Source organism: Coregonus lavaretus, assembly GCF_964263955.1.
Source record: "Coregonus lavaretus genome assembly, contig: HAP1_SCAFFOLD_490, whole genome shotgun sequence".
In the NCBI taxonomy this organism is placed as follows: domain Eukaryota; kingdom Metazoa; phylum Chordata; class Actinopteri; order Salmoniformes; family Salmonidae; genus Coregonus; species Coregonus lavaretus.
The window spans coordinates 180,001-202,930 of record NW_028159678.1 but is presented as its reverse complement, the minus strand read 5'-3'; the positions used below and the strand labels follow the sequence as shown (position 1 = coordinate 202,930).

Below are 22,930 nucleotides of genomic sequence, written 5' to 3'. Positions count from 1 at the left end.
GCTTCACCAGACAGAAGGTAATAGTCAATGTGGTGATGGCTTCACCAGACAGAACGTAATAGTCAATGTGGTGATGGCTTCACCAGACAGAACGTAATAGTCAATGTGGTGATGGCTTCACCAGAGACAGAAGGTAATAGTCAATGTGGTGATGGCTTCACCAGACAGAACGTAATAGTCAATGTGGTGATGGCTTCACCAGACAGAACGTAATAGTCAATGTGGTGATGGCTTCACCAGACAGAACGTAATATTCAATGTGGTGATGGCTTCACCAGAGACAGAACGTAATAGTCAATGTGGTGATGGCTTCACCAGAGACAGAACGTAATAGTCAATGTGGTGATGGCTTCACCAGACAGAACGTAATAGTCAATGTGGTGATGGCTTCACCACGACATTGAAATGGATAAGTGTTGCATCATCATTGGAGCTAATGGACACAAAGGAATGATCGACCTTAATGGTCAGAAACTGTACTTGTGAATAAGACTATACTATATAATGTGTGTGATTAAAACCTACCTCGTCTGTGTGTAGCTCTGTCAGCCCTGCTCTGTGTGTCTGTAGACAGTCTGTGGTCCTGCTCCTGCTGCAGTCGGTGAACCATGTTGTCTAGAGGAGACGCCTGTTCACTGACCACCTGGTTCAGACCTAATACAGAGACAGAGAGACATGTTTCATTCATATATACACTACCAGTCAAAAGTTCGGACACACCTACTCATTCAAGGGTTTTTCTTGATTTTTACATTGTAGAATAATAGTGAAGACATTAAAACTATGAAATAACACATATGGAATCATGAAGTAACCAAAAAAGTATTAAACAAATCAAAATATATTTTATATTTGAGATTCTTCAAAATAGCTACCCTTTGCCTTGATGACAGCTTTGCACACTCTTGGCATTCTCTCAACCAGCTTCACCTGGAATGCTTTTCCAACAGTCTTGAAGGAGTTCCCACATATGCTGAGCACTTGTTGGCTGCTTTTTCTTCATTCTGCCGTCCGACTCATCCCAAACCATCTCAATTGGGTTGAGGTCGGGGGATTGTGGAGGCCAGGTCATCTGATGCAGCACTCCATCACTCTCCTTTTTGGTAAAATAGCCCTTACACAGCCTGGAGGTGTGTTGGGTCATTGTCCTGTTGAAAAACAAATGATAGTCCCACTAAGCCCAAGCCAGATGGGATGGCATATTGCTGTAGAATGCTCTGGTAGCCATGCTGGTTAAGTGAATTCTTTGAATTCTAAATAAATCACAGACAGCGTCATCAGCAAAGCACCACCACACCTCCACCTCCATGCTTCACGGTGGGAACCACACATGCGGAGATCATCCATCCACCTACTCTACGTCTCACAAAGACACGGCGGTTGGAACCAAAAATCTGAAATTTGGACACTTCAGACCAAAGGACAGATTTCCACAGGTCTAATGTCCATTGCTTGTGTTTCTTGGCCCAAGCATGTCTTCCTGCTGGAAGGTGAACCTCCGTCCCAGTCTCAAATCTCTGGAAGACTGAAACAGGTTTCCTTCAAGAATTTCCCTGTATTTAGCACCATCCATCATTCCTTCAATTCTGACCAGTTTCCCAGTCCCTGCCGATGAAAAACATCCCCACAGCATGATGCTGCCACCACCATGCTTCACTGTGGGGATGGTGTTCTTGGGGTGATATGAGGTGTTGGGTTTGCGCCAGACAGAGCGTTTTCCTTGACGGCCAAAAAGCTCAATTTTAGTCTCATCTGACCAGAGCACCTTCTTCAATATGTTTGGGGAGTCTCCCACAAATGGTTTTTGGTGAACACCAAACATGTTTGCTTATTTATTTTTTTAAGCATTGTTTTTTTTCTGGCCACTCTTCCGTAATGCCCAGCTCTGTGGAGTGTACGGCTTAAAGTGGTCCTATGGACAGATACTTCAATCTCCGCTGTGGAGCTTTGCAGCTCCTTCAGGGTTATCTTTGGTCTCTTTGTTGCCTCTGATTAATGCCCTCCTTGCCTGGTCTGTACGTTTTGGCGGGCGGCCCTCTCTTGGCAGGTTTGTTGCGGTGCCATATTCTTTCAATTTTTTAATAATGGATTTAATGGTGCTCCGTGGGATGTTCAAAGTTTCTGATATTTTTTTAGAACCCAACCCTGATCTGTACTTCTCCAAACTTTGTCCCTGACCTGTTTGGAGAGCTCCTTGGTCTTCATGGTGCCGCTTGCTTGGTGGTGCCCCGTGCTTAGTGGTGTTTCAGACTCTGGGGCCTTTCAGAAAAGGTGTATATATACTCAGATCATGTGACACTTAAATAAAGTTCACCTGTGTGCAATCTAACTAATTATGTGACTTCTGCAGGTAATTGATTGCACCAGATCTTATTTAGGGGCTTCATAGCAAAGGGGGTGAATACATATGCACGCACCACTTTTCCATTATTTATTTTGTAGAATTGTTTTGAAACAAGTAATATTTTTCATTTCATTTCACCAATTTGGACTATTTTGTGTATGTCCATTACATGAAATCCAAATAAAAATCTATTTAAATTACAGGTTGGAATGCAACAAAATAGGAAAAACACCAAAGGGGATGAATACTTTTGCAAGGCACTGTACAATGTAGAAAATAGTAAAAATAAAGAAAAACCCTAGAATGAGTAGGTGTGTACAAACTTTTGAATGGTACTGTATATAGATATACTACACTGAACATTTTTTTTTAAATGCAACATGTAAAGTGTTGGTCCCATGTTTCAAGAGCTGAAATAAAATATCCCAGAAATGTTCCATATGCACAAAAACGCTTATTGCTTTCAAATGTTGGGTACAAATCTGTTTACATCCCTGTTAGTGAGCATTTCTCCTTTGCCAAGATAATCCATCCACCTGACAGGTGTGGCATATCAAGAAGCTGATTAAACAGCATGATCATTACACATGTGCACCTTGTGCTGGGGACAATTCAACGGCACTCTAAAATGTGCAGTTTTGTCACACAACACAATACCACAGATGTCTCAAGTTTTGAGGGAGCGTGCGATTGGCATGCTGACTGCAGGAATGTCCACCAGAGCTGTTGCCAGAGAATTTAATGTTAATTTCTCTACCATAAACCGCCTCCAACGTCGTTTTAGTGAATTTGGCAGTTTGTCCAACCGGCCTCATCCATATTTTTGTTCAGTTTATAATGGACACAGAGAGAGAGAGAATTTTTTTATATCTACAGTATTAATCTAATAATAATATTATATTAATCTAATATCTGCTGGGTACAGCAGTGTTATAGGACAGGTCCTGAGGCTGGGTCCAGCAGTGTTATAGGACTGGTCCTGAGGCTGGGTCCAGCAGTGTTATAGGACTGGTCCTGAGGCTGGGTACAGCAGTGTTATAGGACTGGTCCTGAGGCTGGGTCCAGCAGTGTTATAGGACTGGTCCTGAGGCTGGGTACAGCAGTGTTATAGGACTGGTCCTGAGGCTGGGTACAGCAGTGTTATAGGACTGGTCCTGAGGCTGGGTACAGCAGTGTTATAGGACTGGTCCTGAGGCTGGGTACAGCAGTGTTATAGTACTGGTCCTGAGGCTGGGTACAGCAGTGTTATAGGACTGGTCCTGAGGCTGGGTACAGCAGTGTTATAGGACTGGTCCTGAGGCTGGGTCCAGCAGTGTTATAGGACTGGTCCTGAGGCTGGGTACAGCAGTGTTATAGGACTGGTCCTGAGGCTGGGTACAGCAGTGTTATAGGACTGGTCCTGAGGCTGGGTACAGCAGTGTTATAGGACTGGTCCTGAGGCTGGGTACAGCAGTGTTATAGGACTGGTCCTGAGGCTGGGTACAGCAGTGTTATAGGACTGGTCCTGAGGCTGGGTCCAGCAGTGTTATAGGACTGGTCCTGAGGCTGGGTACAGCAGTGTTATAGGACTGGTCCTGAGGCTGGGTACAGCAGTGTTATAGGACTGGTCCTGAGGCTGGGTACAGCCCAGTGTTATAGGACTGGTCCTGAGGCTGGGTACAGCAGTGTTATAGGACTGGTCCTGAGGCTGGGTACACTTGGTAACTCCAGTGTAGATTTGGCTTTGTGTTTTAGGTTATTGTCCTGCTGAAAGGTGAATTCATCTCCCAGTGTCTGGTGGAAAGCAGACTGAACCAGGATTTCCTCTAGGATTTTGCCTTTGGGGAGTTTTTATTCTGAAAAACCACAGTCCTTAACGATTACAAGCATACCCATAACATGACGCAGACACAACTATGCCTGAAAATATGGAGAGTGGTACTCAATAATGAGTTGTATTGGATTCGCCCCAAACATAACACTTTGTATTCAGGACAAAAAGTTTAATTGCTTTTCCACATTTGTTGCAGTATTACTTTAGTGCCTTGTTGCAAACAGGATGCATGTTTTGGAATATTTGTATTCTGTACAGGCTTCCTTCTTTTCACTCTGTCAATTAGGTTAGTATTGTGGAGTAACTACAATGTTGTTGATCCATCCTCAGTTTTCTATCACAGCCATTTAACTCTGTAAATGTTTTAAAGTCACCATTGGCCTCATGGTGAAATCCCTGCATGGTTTCCTTCCTCTCCGGCAACTGAGGTAGGAAGGACGCCTGTATCTTTGTAGTGACTGGGTGTATTGATACACCATCCAAAGTGTAATTAATTACTTCACCATGCTCAAAGGGATATTCAATGTCTGCTTTTTTAAATTTTTACCCATCTACCAATAGGTGCCCTTCTTTGTGAGGCATTGGAATACCTCCCTGGTCTTTGTGGTTAAATCTGTGTTTGAAATTCACTGCTTGACTGAGGGACCTTACAGATAATTGTATGTGTGGGGTACAGAGATGAGGTAGTCATTCAAAAATCATGTTAAACACTATTAAACACACAGGGTGAGTCCATGCACCTTATCATGTGACTTGTTAAGCAAATGTTTAATCCTGAATTTATTTAGGCTTGCCATAACAAAGGGGTTGAATACTTAGTGACTCAAGACATTTCAGCTTTTCATTTGTAATTCATTTGTAAAAAAAAAAAAAAAAAAAAAACATTATTCCACTTTGACATCAAAAAAACATTATTCCACTTTTACATGACTTTGACATGATGGGATATTGTGTGTAGGCCTGTGAAAAAATAATCTAAATGTAATCTATTATCTCATGTTGAGGAAAGGCTCTCTCTACAGCCTGTTCAGACACTCAGACTTAATACAGAGACACAGATATGTTATTCCCTGGCTACCCAGACTCCTTCGTCCACCCAAACGCTACGCTACGCTACGCTCACTCCTCCACCCAAACGCTACGCTACGCTACACTACGCTACGCTACGCTACGCCACACTCACTGACGTTCTCTCCGTATTGAGTCTGGGTCTGACTACCTCACTGAATGGGCCGTCTGATTGGTCCAGGAACCGATGGGTTGGGCCAGACCCAGAAGACACATGGGTTAAGCAGCGTTTCAATTGGCTTTGATACTGTGGTTTGATACGATTGGTTAGAGACGATCCAATCGCTGATGAGTTTGTTTTCACCACAAACGATGTCATCCAAACGACTTCAATGACGGCAGTCTCAGACTAATGTCTGAACCACAGAGCAGTCAGAGCACCAACCCCTTTATTCACATTGAGTGTTAGCTCAGTTGTACTACTCCAAGCAAAACATACAGTCACAGATAAGCCGCCACTAACTCTATGGAGGACGTTCCCTTAGGACACACCAAACTGACTGGGTGTGTGTACCTGATGAGGTGTGCTTGTGTGTGTGTGTGTTTGTTTGTTTGTGTGTGTGTGCGCTTGTGTGTGTGCGCTTGTGTGTGTGTGTGTGCGTGTGTGCGCTTGTGTGTGTGTGCGCTTGTGTGTGTGTGCGCGCTTGTGTGTGTGTGTTAGTGTTGTGCGTGTGTGTGCGCTTGTGTGTGTGTGCGCTTGTGTGTGTGTGTGTGTGTGTGTGTGCTTGTGTGCGTGCTTGTGTGCGTGCTTGTGTGTGTGTGTGTGCTTGTGTGTGTGTGTGCGTGTTAGTGTTGTGCGTGTGTGTGCGCTTGTGTGTGTGTGTGTGTGTGTGTGTGTGCGCGCTTGTGTGTGTGCTTGTGTGTGTGTGTGTGCGCTTGTGTGTGTGTGTGTGTGTGTGTGCTTGTGTGTGTGCTTGTGTGCGTGCTTGTGTGCGTGCTTGTGTGTGTGTGTGTGTGCTTGTGTGTGTGTGTGTGTGTGTGTGCGTGCTTTTGTGTGTTCGTGTGTGTGTGTGTGTGTGCGTGCTTGTGTGTGTGTGTGTGTGCGTGCTTGTGTGTGTTGGTGTGTGTGTGTGTGTGTACCTGATGAGGTGACTCCCATCTGTGGTATGAGCTGCTGGTCTCTGCAGCTCTCCCTCCCGGGTACGAGGCGTTGGTATGGAGGGGGGTGGGGGTTCCCGTCTACGTCCACCAGGAAGGGAGGGGGCATGAGGTGAGGTGCCTGCTGGGTCTGTTCGTCTAACACGTAGTTATTAACATCCCGGATCAACGGCCGGTAGTCAGTATGGAAGAACATCTGGTCCGCTATCTGGGAGAGGGAGGGAGGTATATAGATGTTGTAGTAGTTCTATAGTATAGTAGTAGTAGTTCTATAGTATAGTAGTAGTAGGTATATAGTATAAAAGTAGTAGTTATATAGTATAGTAGTAGTAGTTCTATAGTATAGTAGCAGTAGTAGTTCTATAGTATAGTAGTTCTATAGTATAGTAGTAGTTCTATAGTATAGTAGTAGTAGTTCTATAGTATAGTAGTAGTTCTATATTATAGTAGATATATAGTATAGTGGTAGTAGTTATATAGTATAGTAGTAGTACTTATATAGTATAGTAGTAGTAGTAGTTCTATAGTATAGTAGTAGTTCTATAGTATAGTAGTAGTAGTTATATAGTATAGTAGTTCTATAGTATAGTAGTAGTAGTTCTATAGTATAGTAGTAGTAGTTCTATAGTATAGTAGTAGTAGTTCTATAGTATAGTATAGTATAGTATAGTATATTATAGTAGTAGTAGTTCTATAGTATAGTAGCAGTAGTTCTATAGTATAGTAGCAGTAGTTCTATAGTATAGTAGTAGTAGTAGTTCTATAGTATAGTAGTAGTAGTAGTTCTATAGTATAGTAGTAGTAGTTATATAGTATAGTAGTAGTAGTTCTATAGTATAGTAGTAGTAGTTATATAGTATAGTAGCAGTAGTTCTATAGTATAGTAGCAGTAGTTCTATAGTATAGTAGTAGTAGTTATATAGTATAGTAGTAGTAGTTCTAGTGTTAGTTCTATAGTATAGTAGTAGTTGTTCTATAGTATAGTAGCAGTAGTTCTATAGTATAGTAGCAGTAGTTCTATAGTATAGTAGCAGTAGTTCTATAGTATAGTAGCAGTAGTTCTATAGTATAGTAGTAGTAGTAGTTCTATAGTATAGTAGTAGTAGTAGTAGTTCTATAGTATAGTAGTAGTAGTTCTATAGTATAGTAGTAATAGTTCTATAGTATAGTAGTAGTAGTTATATAGTATAGTAGTAGTAGTTCTATAGTATAGTAGTAGTAGTTATATAGTATAGTAGCAGTAGTTCTATAGTATAGTAGCAGTAGTTCTATAGTATAGTAGTAGTAGTTCTATAGTATAGTAGTAGTAGTTCTAGTGTTAGTTCTATAGTATAGTAGTAGTAGTTCTATAGTATAGTAGTAGTAGTTCTATAGTATAGTAGCAGTAGTTCTATAGTATAGTAGCAGTAGTTCTATAGTATAGTAGCAGTAGTTCTATAGTATAGTAGCAGTAGTTCTATAGTATAGTAGTAGTAGTTCTATAGTATAGTAGCAGTAGTTCTATAGTATAGTAGCAGTAGTTCTATAGTATAGTAGTAATAGTTCTATAGTATAGTAGTAGTAGTTATATAGTATAGTAGTAGCAGTTATATAGTATAGTAGCAGTAGTTCTATAGTATAGTAGTAGTAGTTCTATAGTATAGTAGTAGTAGTAGTAGTAGTTCTATAGTATAGTAGTAGTAGTAGTTCTATAGTATAGTAGTAGTAGTAGTTCTATAGTATAGTAGCAGTAGTTATATAGTATAGTAGCAGTAGTTCTATAGTATAGTAGCAGTAGTTCTATAGTATAGTAGCAGTAGTTCTATAGTATACTAGTAGTAGTTCTATAGTATAGTAGTAGTAGTTCTATAGTATAGTAGTAGTAGTAGTTCTATAGTATAGTAGCAGTAGTTCTATAGTATAGTAGCAGTAGTTCTATAGTATAGTAGCAGTAGTTATATAGTATAGTAGCAGTAGTTCTATAGTATAGTAGCAGTAGTTCTATAGTATAGTAGCAGTAGTTCTATAGTATAGTAGCAGTAGTTCTATAGTATAGTATCAGTAGTTCTATAGTATAGTAGCAGTAGTTCTATAGTATAGTAGTAGTAGTTCTATAGTATAGTAGTATTAGTTCTATAGTATAGTAGTAGTAGTTCTATAGTATAGTAGCAGTAGTTCTATAGTATAGTAGCAGTAGTTCTATAGTATAGTAGCAGTAGTTCTATAGTATAGTAGTAGTAGTTCTATAGTATAGTAGTAGTAGTTCTATAGTATAGTAGTAGTAGTAGTAGTTCTATAGTATAGTAGTAGTAGTTCTATAGTATAGTAGTAGTAGTTCTATAGTATAGTAGCAGTAGTTCTATAGTATAGTAGCAGTAGTTCTATAGTATAGTAGCAGTAGTTCTATAGTATAGTAGCAGTAGTTCTATAGTATAGTAGCAGTAGTTCTATAGTATAGTAGCAGTAGTTCTATAGTATAGTAGTAGTAGTTCTATAGTATAGTAGTAGTAGTTCTATAGTAGTGTTAGTTCTATAGTATAGTAGCAGTAGTTCTATAGTATAGTAGCATTAGTTCTATAGTATAGTAGCAGTAGTTCTATAGTATAGTAGCAGTAGTTCTATAGTATAGTAGCAGTAGTTCTATAGTATAGTAGTAGTTCTATAGTATAGTAGTAGTAGTATAGTATAGTATAGTATAGTATAGTAGTAGTAGTAGTAGTAGTAGTTCTATAGTATAGTAGTAGTAGTTCTATAGTATAGTAGTAGTAGTATAGTATAGTATAGTATAGTATAGTATAGTATAGTATAGTAGTAGTAGTAGTTGTATAGTATTGTAGTAGTAGCCTCGTAGTGTGTACCTTGTCGTACTTGCTGCTGGATCCGAAGCCGAAGATGAGCAGGTGACCATGGGAGTCTGTAGCAGCAAAGTGCTGTCCATCAGGACTACACTTACAGTCAAACACCGCCCCATGGCCTTGGCCCTCAATCTGGAGACAGGGATAATGGATAATCATATAACTACTCCAGTCAAACACCGCCCCATGGCCTTGGCCCTCAATCTGGAGACATCACATAGAATCATATAACTACTCCAGTCAAACGCCTAACTAGTCAAATGGATTATCACTCAGTTAATACAGCATCCAAACTGTTCCCCCTGACTACGTCTGATGACTAGATGACCAATGAGACAGGAAGTAAAACAAACGTAAAGTCCCCTTAGTGTCCCTGAATCAGCAGAATTACACACCATGTTGAAATAGGATCGTATCTTGACCCCCCTGGCCAGGTCCCAGATGATGGCGTTCCCATCATGCCCGGCGGAGAACAGGATCCGGGGATCAAAGGGGTGTGGCTCCAGGACAAACACCTCGTCCTCATGACCCTGTCATCAATCGATTAATTAATCAATCAATAAGTCAAGCAACTAATCAATCAATCAGTCAGTCAATGTGTGTATATACCATCAGTATGTGGATGAGGTTTCCGGTGGTGGAGTTCCAGACTTTAAGCGTCAGGTTGTTGGCGGCGGTGATGACTGTGTTGTCGTGGCGATCCCAGGCTACCATGGTAACCTTAAGCTTGGTCACCTTGTCTTCCAGGGGAGGGGGGTTGTACTTCCTGTCACATGACATCATAGCATTAACAATTCCTACACACACAATATCACTTTTTAATAAGCATGATGGAACATTACCCATCTAGCATGGCTCAGACCCTGGAAGTTTCCCAGAAAAACGGTGTGTGCGTGGTGTGGTGTAGTGGTGTGGTAGGGTGGTGTGGTGTGGTGTAGTGTGGTAGGGTGGTGTAGTGGTGTGGTAGGGTGGTGTGGTGTGGTGTAGTGTGGTGTAGTGTGGTAGGGTGGTGTAGTGGTGTGGTGTGGTGTAGTGTGGTGTAGTGTGGTAGGGTGGTGTAGTGGTGTGGTAGGGTGGTGTGGTGTGGTGTGGTGTAGTAGGGTGGTGTGGTGTGGTGTGGTGTAGTGTGTGGGTTGTGTTGGGGTGGTAGGGTGGTGTGGTGTGTGGTGGGGGGTGTAGTGGTGTGGTGTAGTGTGGTGTAGTGTGGTGGTGTAGTGTGGTGTGGTGGTGTGGTGTAGTGTGGTGTAGTGTGGTGTGTATAGTGTGGTGTAGTGTGGTGTGGTGTAGTGTGGTGTAGTGTGGTGTGGTGGTGTGGTGTAGTGGTGTAGTGTGGTGTAGTGGTGTGGTATAGTGTGGTGTAGTGTGGTGGTGTGGTGTAGTGGTGTAGTGTGGTGTAGTGGTGTGGTATAGTGTGGTGTAGTGGTGTAGTGTAGTGTGGTGTAGTGGTGTGGTATAGTGTGGTGTAGTGGTGTGGTGTAGTGGGGTGGTAGGGTGGTGTAGTGGTGTGGTGTAGTGTGGTAGGGTGGTGTAGTGTAGTGGTGTGGTGTAGTGGTGTGGTGTAGTGTGGTGTGGTGTAGTGGTGTGGTGTAGTGTGGTGTGGTGTAGTGGTGTGGTGTGGTGTAGTGTGGTAGGGTGGTGTAGTGGTGTGGTGTAGTGGTGTGGTGTAGTGGTGTGGTGTAGTGTGGTGTAGTGTGGTGTGGTGTAGTGGTGTGGTGTAGGGTGGTGTAGTGGGGTGTGGTGTGGTGTGGGGTGGTGTAGTGGTGTGGTGTAGGGTGGTGTAGTAGTGTGGTGTGGTGTAGTGTGGTGTAGTGTGGTGGTGTGGTGTAGTGGGGTGGTGTGGTGTAGTGTGGTGTAGTGTGGTGGTGTAGTGGTGTGGTATAGTGGTGTGGTATAGTGTGGTGTGGTGTAGTGTGGTGTGGTGTGGTGGTGTGGTGTAGTGGGGTGGTGTGGTGTAGTGTGGTGTGGTGGTGTAGTGGTGTGGTGTAGTGGTGTGGTGTAGTGTGGTGTGGTGTAGTGTGGTGTGGTGTAGTGGTGTGGTGTAGGGTGGTGTAGTGGGGTGTGGTGTGGTGTGGGGTGGTGTAGTGGTGTGGTGTAGTGGTGTGGTGTAGGGTGGTATAGTGGTGTGGTGTGGTGTAGTGTGGTGTAGTGTGGTGGTGTAGTGGTGTGGTATAGTGGTGTGGTATAGTGTGGTGTGGTGTAGTGTGGTGTGGTGTGGTGGTGTGGTGTAGTGGGGTGGTGTGGTGTAGTGTGGTGTGGTGGTGTAGTGGTGTGGTGTAGTGGTGTGGTGTAGTGTGGTGTGGTGTAGTGTGGTGTGGTGTAGTGGTGTGGTGTAGGGTGGTGTAGTGGGGTGTGGTGTGGTGTGGGGTGGTGTAGTGGTGTGGTGTAGTGGTGTGGTGTAGGGTGGTGTAGTGGTGTGGTGTAGTGTGGTGGTGTGGTGTAGTGGGGTGGTGTGGTGTAGTGTGGTGTAGTGTGGTGTAGTGTGGTGGTGTAGTGGTGTGGTATAGTGGTGTGGTATAGTGTGGTGTAGTGGTGTAGTGTAGTGTGGTAGGGTGGTGTAGTGGTGTGGTATAGTGTGGTAGTGGTGTGGTATAGTGTGGTGTAGTGGTTTGGTGTAGTGGTGTGGTAGGGTGGTGTAGTGGTGTGGTGTAGTGTGGTAGGGTGGTGTAGTGGTGTGGTGTAGTGGTGTAGTGGTGTAGTGTAGTGTGGTAGGGTGGTGTAGTGGTGTGGTATAGTGTGGTGTAGTGGTGTGGTGTAGTGGTGTGGTAGGGTGGTAGGGTGGTGTAGTGTGGTAGGGTGGTGTAGTGGTGTGGTAGGGTGGTGTAGTGGTGTGGTGGTGTAGTGGTGTAGTGTAGTGTGGTGTAGTGGTGTGGTATAGTGTGGTGTAGTGGTGTGGTGTAGTGGTGTGGTAGGGTGGTGTAGTGTGGTAGGGTGGTGTAGTGGTGTGGTAGGGTGGTGTAGTGGTGTGGTGGTGTAGTGGTGTGGTGTAGTGTGGTATAGTGGTGTAGTGGTGTAGTGTGGTGTAGTGGTGTGGTATAGTGTGGTATAGTGGTGTAGTGGTGTAGTGTGGTGTAGTGGTGTGGTATAGTGTGGTGTAGTGGTGTAGTGTAGTGTGGTAGGGTGGTGTAGTGGTGTGGTATAGTTTGGTGTGGTGTAGTGGTGTGGTAGGGTGGTGTAGTGGTGTGGTGTAGTGTGGTAGGGTGGTGTAGTGGTGTGGTGTAGTGGTGTGGTGTAGTGTGGTAGGGTGGTGTAGTGGTGTGGTGTAGTGTGGTGTAGTGTGGTAGGGTGGTGTAGTGGTGTGGTATAGTGTGGTAGGGTGGTGTAGTGGTGTGGTGTAGTGGTGTGGTGTAGTGTGGTAGGGTGGTGTAGTGGTGTGGTGTAGTGTGGTAGGGTGGTGTAGTGGTGTAGTGGTGTAGGGTGGTGTAGTGGTGTAGTGGTGTAGGGTGGTGTAGTGGTGTAGGGTGGTGTAGTGGTGTGGTGTAGTGGTGTGGTGTGGTGTAGGGTGGTGTAGTGGTGTGGTGTGGTGTAGGGTGGTGTAGTGGTGTAGGGTGGTGTGGTGTAGGGTGGTGTAGTGGGGTGTGGTGTGGTGTGGGGTGGTGTAGTGGTGTGGTGTAGTGGTGTGGTGTAGGGTGGTGTAGTGGTGTGGTGTAGTGTGGTGGTGTGGTGTAGTGTGGTGTGGTGGTGTGGTGTAGTGGGGTGGTGTGGTGTAGTGTGGTGTAGTGTGGTGTAGTGTGGTGGTGTAGTGGTGTGGTATAGTGTGGTGTAGTGGTGTAGTGTAGTGTGGTAGGGTGGTGTAGTGGTGTGGTATAGTGTGGTAGTGGTGTGGTATAGTGTGGTGTAGTGGTGTGGTGTAGTGGTGTGGTAGGGTGGTAGGGTGGTGTAGTGGTGTGGTGTAGTGTGGTAGGGTGGTGTAGTGGTGTGGTGTAGTGGTGTAGTGTAGTGTGGTAGGGTGGTGTAGTGGTGTGGTATAGTGTGGTGTAGTGGTGTGGTAGGGTGGTAGGGTGGTGTAGTGTGGTAGGGTGGTGTAGTGGTGTGGTAGGGTGGTGTAGTGGTGTGGTGGTGTAGTGGTGTGGTGTAGTGTGGTATAGTGGTGTAGTGGTGTAGTGTGGTGTAGTGGTGTGGTATAGTGTGGTATAGTGGTGTAGTGGTGTAGTGTGGTGTAGTGGTGTGGTATAGTGTGGTGTAGTGGTGTAGTGTAGTGTGGTAGGGTGGTGTAGTGGTGTGGTATAGTGTGGTGTAGTGGTGTGGTGTAGTGGTGTGGTAGGGTGGTGTAGTGGTGTGGTGTAGTGTGGTGTAGTGGTGTGGTGTAGTGGTGTGGTAGGGTGGTGTAGTGGTGTGGTGTAGTGTGGTAGGGTGGTGTAGTGGTGTGGTGTAGTGGTGTGGTGTAGTGTGGTAGGGTGGTGTAGTGGTGTGGTAGGGTGGTGTAGTGGTGTGGTGTAGTGTGGTGTAGTGTGGTAGGGTGGTGTAGTGGTGTGGTATAGTGTGGTGTAGTGTGGTAGGGTGGTGTAGTGGTGTGGTGTAGTGTGGTAGGGTGGTGTAGTGGTGTGGTGTGGTGTAGGGTGGTGTAGTGGTGTAGTGGTGTAGGGTGGTGTAGTGGTGTAGTGTGGTGTAGTGGTGTGGTGTAGTGGTGTGGTGTGGTGTAGGGTGGTGTAGTGGTGTAGTGGTGTAGGGTGGTGTAGTGTGGTAGGGTGGTGTAGTGGTGTGGTGTAGTGGTGTGGTGTAGTGTGGTAGGGTGGTGTAGTGGTGTGGTGTGGTGTAGGGTGGTGTAGTGGTGTAGTGGTGTAGGGTGGTGTAGTGGTGTAGGGTGGTGTAGTGTGGTAGGGTGGTGTATGTGTACCCAGGTAACTTGGTCTGCATGTCCAGTAGAACGCTCCTCCACTCCTGCTGCTGGAGCTGCCAGATACGAGCTGTACCATCCCTGCTGCCACTCACAAACCTACACACACACACACATACACATACACACACACACATTACACACACACACACACATTACACACACACATTACACACACTAAAGCAGTGTTAAGGCGTCTGCATACTAGGTTGGTTTTCTAGCAGAACTCAGCTAGAAGTGAACGTCTGTGTCTTATCAAGGCATCAGCATGCTCAGGTTGGCTGAACCCAGAAGTGAACGTCTGTGTCTTATCAAGGCATCAGCATGCTCAGGTTGGCTGAACCCAGAAGTGAACGTCTGTGTCTTATCAAGGCATCAGCATGCTCAGGTTGGCTGAACCCAGAAGTGAACGTCTGTGTCTTATCAAGGCATCAGCATGCTCAGGTTGGCTGAACTCAACCAGCTCCATCCTCCCTTAAAATACCTTCGCTTGAAAAAAACTGAAAAAAGCGGCAATAGTACTGTTTGTCCATTTGAAGACGCCGTAGCCAGTATCCGCTTCATCAAAATAGTCTGAATTAATCTACGATAACTCAAGAAATGTGTCATTAATTTAGACGTTTTTGCTGAGGAGATCTTAGTCGTACAATTTTACATCTACCTAAGATGTTTGGTGCAGTATTTCTCAAGTGAAGTCTTTTTACATGAAAATGTGTCATAAACCCTTACCTGTCAGGATAAACCATTACCTGTCAGGATAACCCCTTACCTGTCGCTACAATTTGAGAACTGGATGCTGTCCACTTTGTCCTGAGGGACAGACAGAGAGAGAGAGAGACAGAGAAACTCAACATGGCACCAAGGCATTATACTGGGCTCTCTCTGAAGTGCAGTCCAGTTTCCCCTCTTCTACTCACAGTGTGTGACTCCAGCTCAGAGATCTTCTCTGGTTGTCCAGAGCCGAAGTAGAACACTCTGATGATGTGGTCCGTACTTCCTGTGGCTAGGAACATACCCCCTGGACACACAATCAATAATCAATATGTATCATAATCAACTACCTGTGGCTAGGAACATACCCCCTGGACACACAATCAATAATCAATGCCATCGATGGGTAACATAGTCAACACATAATCAACTCAATCAACATCAGATCAATATTGATTGGATGTATTTTAGGGTAAAACTATTTCAAATGTAATGTCAGATGGTGTCCATGGTTACCTGCGCTGAAGGAAGAGCAGATCATCTGGACTCCAGGTCTGGACCGCTCCGTGAATTTACCAGGCCCCTGACTGAACACACACACACACAACGTCAGCGTTAATACCACCCAGTATAAATAATGTATGCACTCACTAACTGTAAGTCGCTCTGGATAAGAGCGTCTGCTAAATGACTAAAATGTAAATGTATATGTGTGTGTGTGTGTGTGTGTGTGTCTCACCCGAACTTGAGAGTGCGTGCGTCCCACTGCCAGAAGCAGATGGTCCCATCAGCTCCGGTGGAGGACAGGAACCGCTTTGAACCACTGACCACAGGAGAAAACTACACAAAGACAACCAATCAGAGGGGAGAACTACAACACAACAACCAATCAGAGGAGAGAACTACAACACAACAACCAATCAGAGGAGAGAACTACAACACAACAACCAATCAGAGGGGAGAACTACAACACAACAACCAATCAGAGGAGAGAACTACAACACAACAACCAATCAGAGGAGATAACTACAACACAACAACCAATCAGAGGAGATGCTTGGGCGGTATACCGTATACCGGTGTATTTGGAAATAGTTTTTCAATACCGTTTGAAGTTTTTTTTATACATTTGAATATTTGTAGATACTTCTTAAGTAAATACCTGCAGTCAACTTGTGCAATACGTTAGGAGATTAAGAAGATTGCGTTCTTCATTTCACCTGTCACATACTTTTTCATTATGAAGCTTACCGGTAGTCCCCAGTCATGTAGCGTTTGTTTAGAAACACACAACGACCAGAGACCAGAGACCAGAGACCAGACACCAGACACCAGACACCAGAGACCAGAGACCAGACACCAGACACCAGAGACCAGACACCAGAGACCAGAGACCAGACACCAGAGACCAGACACCAGAGACCAGACACCAGACACCAGACACCAGACACCAGACACCAGAGACCAGAGACCAGACACCAGAGACCAGAGACCAGACACCAGAGACCAGACACCAGAGACCAGACACCAGAGACCAGACACCAGACACCAGAGACCAGAGACCAGACACCAGACACCAGACACCAGACACCAGAGACCAGAGACCAGAGACCAGACACCAGACACCAGAGACCAGACACCAGAGACCAGACACCAGACACCAGAGACCAGAGACCAGAGACCAGAGACCAGACACCAGACACCAGAGACCAGACACCAGACACCAGACACCAGAGACCAGACACCAGACACCAGACACCAGAGACCAGAGACCAGAGACCAGACACCAGAGACCAGACACCAGACACCAGAGACCAGAGACCAGAGACCAGAGACCAGACACCAGAGACCAGAGACCAGAGACCAGAGACCAGACACCAGACACCAGAGACCAGACACCAGACACCAGAGACCAGAGACCAGAGACCAGACACCAGACACCAGACACCAGAGACCAGACACCAGACACCAGACACCAGAGACCGTAGCCTTGAGAGTCACTCACTGTTGTGCAGCATGTGCCAGGTGATGAAAATGTATGCTCTCACTAACTGTAAGTCGCTCTGGATAAGAGCGTCTGCTAAATGACTAAAATGTAAAATGTTAAAATTTGATCTAATTACAGTATGGAATTCACAACTAAATTTTTGCCAGCTAGATATCTTAACTATTAAGTTAACTGTCTAAAATGTGCTAAATGCTCTGCAGCTGTGCATTTGGTTTGCTAATTTAGTAGCTAGTTAGCTATCTAGCTAAGTGGTTAGCTTGGTTTGCTAATTTAGTATCTAGTTAGCTATCTAGCTAAGTGGTTAGCTTGGTTTGCTAATTTAGTAGCTAGTTAGCTATCTAGCTAAGTGGTTAGCTTCTTCCAAAATCGATTCTCTTGGTAACAGCAGAGAATCCCCTCCTGGATCAAGAGCCTTGCTGTCTAATATGTGTTTTCTGCGTGCAGCAACCTGTGTAGCATTTCTTAGTTCCTTGTATAACTTTATGAGCTGGGATGTCTGTCTTGCAAATACAGTGAGGGAAATAAGTATTTGATCCCCTGCTGATTTTGTATGTTTGCCCACGGACAAAGAAATGATCAGTCTATAATTTTAAAGGTAGGTTTATTTGAACAGTGAGAGACATAATAACAACAAAAAAATCCAGAAAAACGCTTGTCAAAAATGTTATAAATTGATTTGCATTTTAATCAGGGAAATAAGTATTTGACCCCCTCTCAATCAGAAAGATTTCTGGCTCCCAGGTGTCTTTTATACAGGTATCGAGCTGAGATTAGGAGCACACTCTTAAAGGGAGTGCTCCTAATCTCAACTTGTTACCTGTATAAAAGACACCTGTCCAGAGAAGCAATCAATCAATCAGATTCCAAACTCTCCACCATGGCCAAGACCAAAGAGCTCTCCAAGGATGTCAGGGACAAGATTGTATACCTACACAAGGCTGGAATGGGCTACAAGACCATCGCCAAGCAGCTTGGTGAGAAGGTGACAACAGTTGGTGTGATTATTCGCTAATGGAAGAAACACAAAAATAACTGTCAATCTCCCTCAGCCTGGGGCTCCATGCAAGATCTCACCTCGTGGAGTTGCAATGATCATGAGAACGGTGAGGAATCAGCACAGAACTACACGGGAGGATCTTGTCAATGATCTCAAGGCAGCCGGGACCGTAGTCACCAAGGAAACAATTGGTAACACACTACGCCGTGAAGGACTGAAATCCTGCAGCGCCCGCAAGGTCCCCCTGCTCAAGAAAGCACATATACATACGCTTCTGAAGTTTGCCAATGAACATCTGAATGATGCAGAGGAGAACTGGGTGAAAGTGTTGTGGTCAGATGAGACCAAAATGGAGCTCTTTGGCATCAACTCAACTCGCCGTGTTTGGAGGAGGAGGAATGCTGCCTATGACCCCAAGAACACCATCCCCACCGTCAAACATGGAGGTAGAAACATCATGCTTTGGGGTTGTTTTACTGCTAAGGGGACAGGACAACTTCACTGCATCAAAGGGACGATGGACGGGGCCATGTACCATCAAATATTGGGCGAGAACCTCTTTCCCTCAGCCAGGGCATTGAAAATGGGTCGTGGATGGGTATTCCAGCATGACAATGACCCAAAACACACGGCCAAGGCAACAAAGGAGTGGCTCAAGAAGAAGCACATTAAGGTCCTGGAGTGGCCTAGCCAGTTTCCAGACCTTAATCCCATAGAAAATCTGTGGAGGGAGCTGAAGGTTCGAGTTGCCAAACGTCAGCCTCGAAACCTTAATGACTTGGAGAAGATCTGCAAAGAGGAGTGGGACAAAATCCCTCCTGAGATGTGTGCAAACCTGGTGGCCAACTACAAGAAACGTCTGACCTCAGTGATTGCCAAAAAGGGTTTTGCCACCAAGTACTAAGTCATGTTTTGCAGAGGGGTCAAATACTTATTTCCCTCATTAAAATGCAAATCAATTTATAACATTTTTGATATGTGTTTTTCTGGATTTTGTTGTTGTTATTCGGTCTCTCACTGTTCAAATAAACCTACCATTAAAATTATAGACTGATCATGTCTTTGTCAGTGGGCAAACGTACAAAATCAGCAGGGGATCAAATACTTTTTTCCCTCACTGTAGTTTAGGTCAGAGACTATAAAATGTTTGCAATGCGCTCATTAGCATTCTCTATGGGTTTTGACATGTACTTGTTAGCATTGCTAACCTTTGGATGGCAAAAGCTCAGTGGGGTTTGGAAAAAGTGACCCTTGTGTTCAGTTCTGGTATTACAGAATATCCCGATATGACAAGGTCATTATGAAGGTATGACAACACTGTTCAAGCCTACTAGAACACAACAACCAATCAGAGCAGAGAACTACAGCACAACAACCAATGAGAGCAGAGAACTACAGCACAACAACCAATGAGAAGTAAGAAAACTACACAACTGTAGTATCTTGTGATGCTTTCTTAGAACGAGGTTTCTAGACGTGGGTACTCTTACTATTAGAACGAGGTACTTTTTACCTCCTCCCCCTACATACACCTCTCCCCCTCCCCCTCGCTACATACACCTCTCCCCCCTCTCCCCCTCCTTACATACACCTCTCCCCCCTCTCCCCCTCCTTACATACACCTCTCCCCCCTCTCCCCCTCCCCCTCCCTACATACACCTCTCCCCCCTCCTCCCCCTCGCTACATACACCTCTCCCCCCTCCTCCCCCTCGCTACATACACCTCTCCCCCCTCCTCCCCCTCCCTACATACACCTCTCCCCCCTCCTCCCTCCCCCTCCCTACATACACCTCTCCCCCCTCCTCCCCCTCGCTACATACACCTCTCCCCCCCCTCCTCCCCCTCGCTACATACACCTCTCCCCCTCCCCCTCCCTACATACACCTCTCCCCCCCCCTCCCCTCCCTACATACACCTCTTCCCCCTCCTCCCCCTCGCTACATACACCTCTCCCCCCTCCTCAACCTCGCTACATACACCTCTCCCCCCTCCTCCCCCTCGCTACATACACCTCTCCCCCTCCCCCTCCCCCTCCCCCTCCCTACATACACCTCTCCCCCCTCCCCCTCCTTACATACACCTCTCCCCCCTCTCCCCCTCCTTACATACACCTCTCCCCCCTCTCCCCCTCCCTACATACACCTCTCCCCCCTCCTCCCCCTCGCTACATACACCTCTCCCCCCCCTCCCTACATACACCTCTCCCCCCTCCTCCCCCTCGCTACATACACCTCTCCCCCCTCCTCCCCCTCGCTACATACACCTCTCCCCCCTCCCCCTCCTCCCTCTCGCTACATACACCTCTCCCCCTCCCCCCCCCCTCCCCTCCCTACATACACCTCTTCCCCCTCCTCCCCCTCGCTACATACACCTCTCCCCCCTCCTCAACCTCGCTACATACACCTCTCCCCCTCCTCCCCCTCGCTACATACACCTCTCCCCCTCCCCCTCCCCCTCCCTACATACACCTCTCCCCCCCTCCCCCTCCTTACATACACCTCTCCCCCCTCTCCCCCTCCTTACATACACCTCTCCCCCCTCCTCCCCCTCGCTACATACACCTCTCCCCCCCCTCCCTACATACACCTCTCCCCCCTCCTCCCCCTCGCTACATACACCTCTCCCCCCTCCTCCCCCTCGCTACATACACCTCTCCCCCCTCCTCCCCCTCCCTAAATACACCTCTCCCCCCTCCTCCCCCTCGCTACATACACCTCTCCCCCCTCCCCCTCCTCCCCCTCCCTACATACACCTCTCCCCCCTCCTCCCCCTCGCTACATACACCTCTCCCCCCCTCCTCCCCCTCGCTACATACACCTCTCCCCCCTCCTCCCCCTCGCTACATACACCTCTCCCCCCTCCTCCCCCTCGCTACATACACCTCTCCCCCCTCCCCCTCCTCCTCCCCCTCCCTACATACACCTCTCCCCCCTCCTCCCCCTCCCTACATACACCTCTCCCCCCTCCTCCCCCTCGCTACATACACCTCTCCCCCCTCCTCCCCCTCGCTACATACACCTCTCCCCCCTCCTCCCCCTCGCTACATACACCTCTCCCCCCTCCCCCTCCTCCCCCTCCCTACATACACCTCTCCCCCCCTCCTCCCCCTCGCTACATACACCTCTCCCCCTCCTCCCCCTCGCTACATACACCTCTCCCCCTCCCCCTCCCCCTCCCTACATACACCTCTCCCCCCTCCTCCCTCTCCCTACATACACCTCTCCCCCCCTCCTCCCCCTCCGCTACATACACCTCCTCCCCCTCCCCCCCCCTCGCTACCACCTCTTCCCCCTCCTCCCCCTCGCTACATACACCTCTCCCCCCTCCTCCCCCTCGCTACATACACCTCTCCCCCCTCCTCCCCCTCGCTACATACACCTCTCCCCCTCCCCCCTCCTACATACACCTCTCCCCCCTCCCCCTCCTTACATACACCTCTCCCCCCTCTCCCCCTCCTTACATACACCTCTCCCCCCTCTCCCCCTCCCCCTCCCTACATACACCTCTCCCCCATCCTCCCCCTCGCTACATACACCTCTCCCCCCTCCTCCCCCTCGCTACATACACCTCTCCCCCCTCCTCCCCCTCCCTAAATACACCTCTCCCCCTCCTCCCCCTCGCTACATACACCTCTCCCCCCTCCTCCCCCTCCCTACATACACCTCTCCCCCCCGCTACATACACCTCTCCCCCTCCCCCTCCCTACATACACCTCTCCCCCTCCTCCCCCTCGCTACATACACCTCTCCCCCCTCCTCCCCCCTCGCTACATACACCTCTCCCCCTCCTCCCCCTCGCTACATACACCTCTTTTCCTCCTCCCCCTCGCTACATACACCTCTCCCCCCTCCTCCCCCTCGCTACATACACCTCTCCCCCCTCCTCCCCCTCCCTACATACACCTCTCCCCCCTCCTCCCCCTCGCTACATACACCTCTCCCCCCTCCTCCCCCTCGCTACATACACCTCTCCCCCCTCCTCCCCCTCCCTACATACACCTCTCCCCCCTCCTCCCCCTCGCTACATACACCTCTCCCCCTCGCTACACCTCTCCCCCCTCCTCCCCCTCGCTACATACACCTCTCCCCCCTCCCCCTCCCCCTACATACACCTCTCCCCCCTCCTCCCCCTCGCTACATACACCTCTCCCCCCTCCTCCCCCTCGCTACATACACCTCTCCCCCCTCCTCCCCCTACATACACCTCTCCCCCCTCCTCCCCCTCGCTACATACACCTCTCCCCCCTCCTCCCCCTCGCTACATACACCTCTCCCCCCTCCTCCCCCTCGCTACATACACCTCTCCCCCCTCCTCCCCCTCGCTACATACAACTCTCCCCCCTCCTCCCCCTCGCTACATACACCTCTCCCCCCTCCTCCCCCTCGCTACATACACCTCTCCCCCCTCCTCCCCCTCCCTACATACACCTCTCCCCCCTCCTCCCCCTCGCTACATACACCTCTCCCCCCTCCTCCCCCTCGCTACATACACCTCTCCCCCCTCCTCCCCCTCGCTACATACACCTCTCCCCCCTCCTCCCCCTCGCTACATACACCTCTCCCCCCTCCTCCCCCTCGCTACATACACCTCTCCCCCCTCCTCCCCCTCGCTACATACACCTCTCCCCCCTCCTCCCCCTCCCTACATACACCTCTCCCCCCTCCTCCCCCTCCCTACATACACCTCTCCCCCCTCCTCCCCCTCGCTACATACACCTCTCCCCTCCTCCTCCCCCTCCCTACATACACCTCTCCCCCTCCTCCCCCTCGCTACATACACCTCTCCCCCCTCCTCCCCCTCGCTACATACACCTCTCCCCCCTCCTCCCCCTCGCTACATACACCTCTCCCCCCTCCTCCCCCTCCTCCCCCTCGCTACATACACCTCTCCCCCCTCCTCCCCCTCGCTACATACACCTCTCCCCCCTCCTCCCCCTCGCTACATACACCTCTCCCCCCTCCTCCCCCTCGCTACATACACCTCTCCCCCCTCCTCCCCCTCGCTACATACACCTCTCCCCCCTCCTCCCCCTCGCTACATACACCTCTCCCCCCTCCTCCCCCTCCCTACATACACCTCTCCCCCCTCCTCCCCCTCGCTACATACACCTCTCCCCCTCGCTACATACACCTCTCCCCTCCTCCCACTCGCTACATACACCTCTCCCCCCTCCTCCCCCTCGCTACATACACCTCTCCCCCTCCTCCCCCTCGCTACATACA

At 47.9% G+C, this 22,930-nt stretch overlaps 1 protein-coding gene across 1 annotated transcript in view; it reads right to left on the bottom strand.

The window, feature by feature from the left end:
• The window catches only part of LOC311122567 (PH-interacting protein-like), a 138,202-nt gene that overhangs the window by 86,602 nt on the left and 28,670 nt on the right, over window positions 1-22,930 (bottom strand). Inside the window, exons 10-19 of the mRNA XM_084196911.1 lie at window positions 15,442-15,542; window positions 15,219-15,289; window positions 14,909-15,009; window positions 14,761-14,801; window positions 13,992-14,090; window positions 9,767-9,923; window positions 9,553-9,687; window positions 9,161-9,289; window positions 6,306-6,531; window positions 526-654 (exon numbers count right to left, since the gene is read on the bottom strand). Of these exons, the coding sequence (XP_084053037.1) occupies window positions 526-654; window positions 6,306-6,531; window positions 9,161-9,289; window positions 9,553-9,687; window positions 9,767-9,923; window positions 13,992-14,090; window positions 14,761-14,801; window positions 14,909-15,009; window positions 15,219-15,289; window positions 15,442-15,542 (1,189 nt within the window). The remainder of the gene's footprint in view (window positions 1-525; window positions 655-6,305; window positions 6,532-9,160; window positions 9,290-9,552; window positions 9,688-9,766; window positions 9,924-13,991; window positions 14,091-14,760; window positions 14,802-14,908; window positions 15,010-15,218; window positions 15,290-15,441; window positions 15,543-22,930) is intronic.